Source organism: Triticum dicoccoides, chromosome 7A, assembly GCF_002162155.2.
Source record: "Triticum dicoccoides isolate Atlit2015 ecotype Zavitan chromosome 7A, WEW_v2.0, whole genome shotgun sequence".
NCBI lineage: Eukaryota > Viridiplantae > Streptophyta > Magnoliopsida > Poales > Poaceae > Triticum > Triticum dicoccoides.
Window position 1 is genome coordinate 255,465,877 of NC_041392.1, and position 711 is coordinate 255,466,587.

Below are 711 nucleotides of genomic sequence, written 5' to 3' on the forward strand. Positions count from 1 at the left end.
TTGATGTCTGCTTAACAGCTCATCCGTTATTATTGTAGAGACTAATGATTTGTTGCTCGCACCTCAGCTCAGTGTTGATCTGTCGCTGACTACCATGTCTTTTGCCTGCAGGCTATTTGTCATGCAAGTTCCCCAGCTATTAGAACTGGTCGAAGAATGAGATGAATGTCGATCTACGCTGTTCAAGAGTAGGAAAAGAAGGCCATTGCCGTAATGCCCTTTTAGTCTGTAGGCAGTCAAGCACTTATTTTCTCCCAGCTTCATTTAGTTCTAAAGAATCTGCCACATGTGTGATACTTATCGTTTTGAAAGAATTTTATAGGAAATTTGAAGGATTATGATTCATAGTATTATCACTTCTGTAAGTTGGTTACTCGATCACTCCCTCTGTAAAGAAATATAAAAACGTTTAGGTCATTAGTAAATGATCTAAACACTCTTATATTTTTTTTACGAAGGGAGTACAAAATTGCATTGAAGGATTTATTAGCTTTCTGCCTCTGGACATTGAGATTGTTAGGAGTGTGAGACTCTCTTGCCGTGCACTGTGGGTATTTGAGGGAGACACGGGGACTGCAGGTGCCCTTGTAGCATTCATACTTCACTTTGGACGTTGAGATTGTTAGGAGTGTGAGACTCTCTTGCCGTGCACTGTGGGTATTTGAGGGAGACACGGGGACTGCAGGTGCCCTTGTAGCATTCATACTTCAC

At 41.5% G+C, this 711-nt stretch overlaps 1 protein-coding gene across 1 annotated transcript in view; it reads left to right on the forward strand.

Annotated features, from left to right (window-relative positions):
* LOC119331756 (probable glucan endo-1,3-beta-glucosidase A6) overlaps nucleotides 1–495 on the forward strand; it is a 4,588-nt gene extending 4,093 nt beyond the window's left edge. Inside the window, exon 3 of the mRNA XM_037604923.1 lies at nucleotides 112–495. Within this exon, the coding sequence (XP_037460820.1) occupies nucleotides 112–143 (32 nt within the window). The 3' untranslated portion in view covers nucleotides 144–495. The remainder of the gene's footprint in view (nucleotides 1–111) is intronic.
* The last annotated feature ends 216 nt before the right edge of the window (nucleotides 496–711 follow it).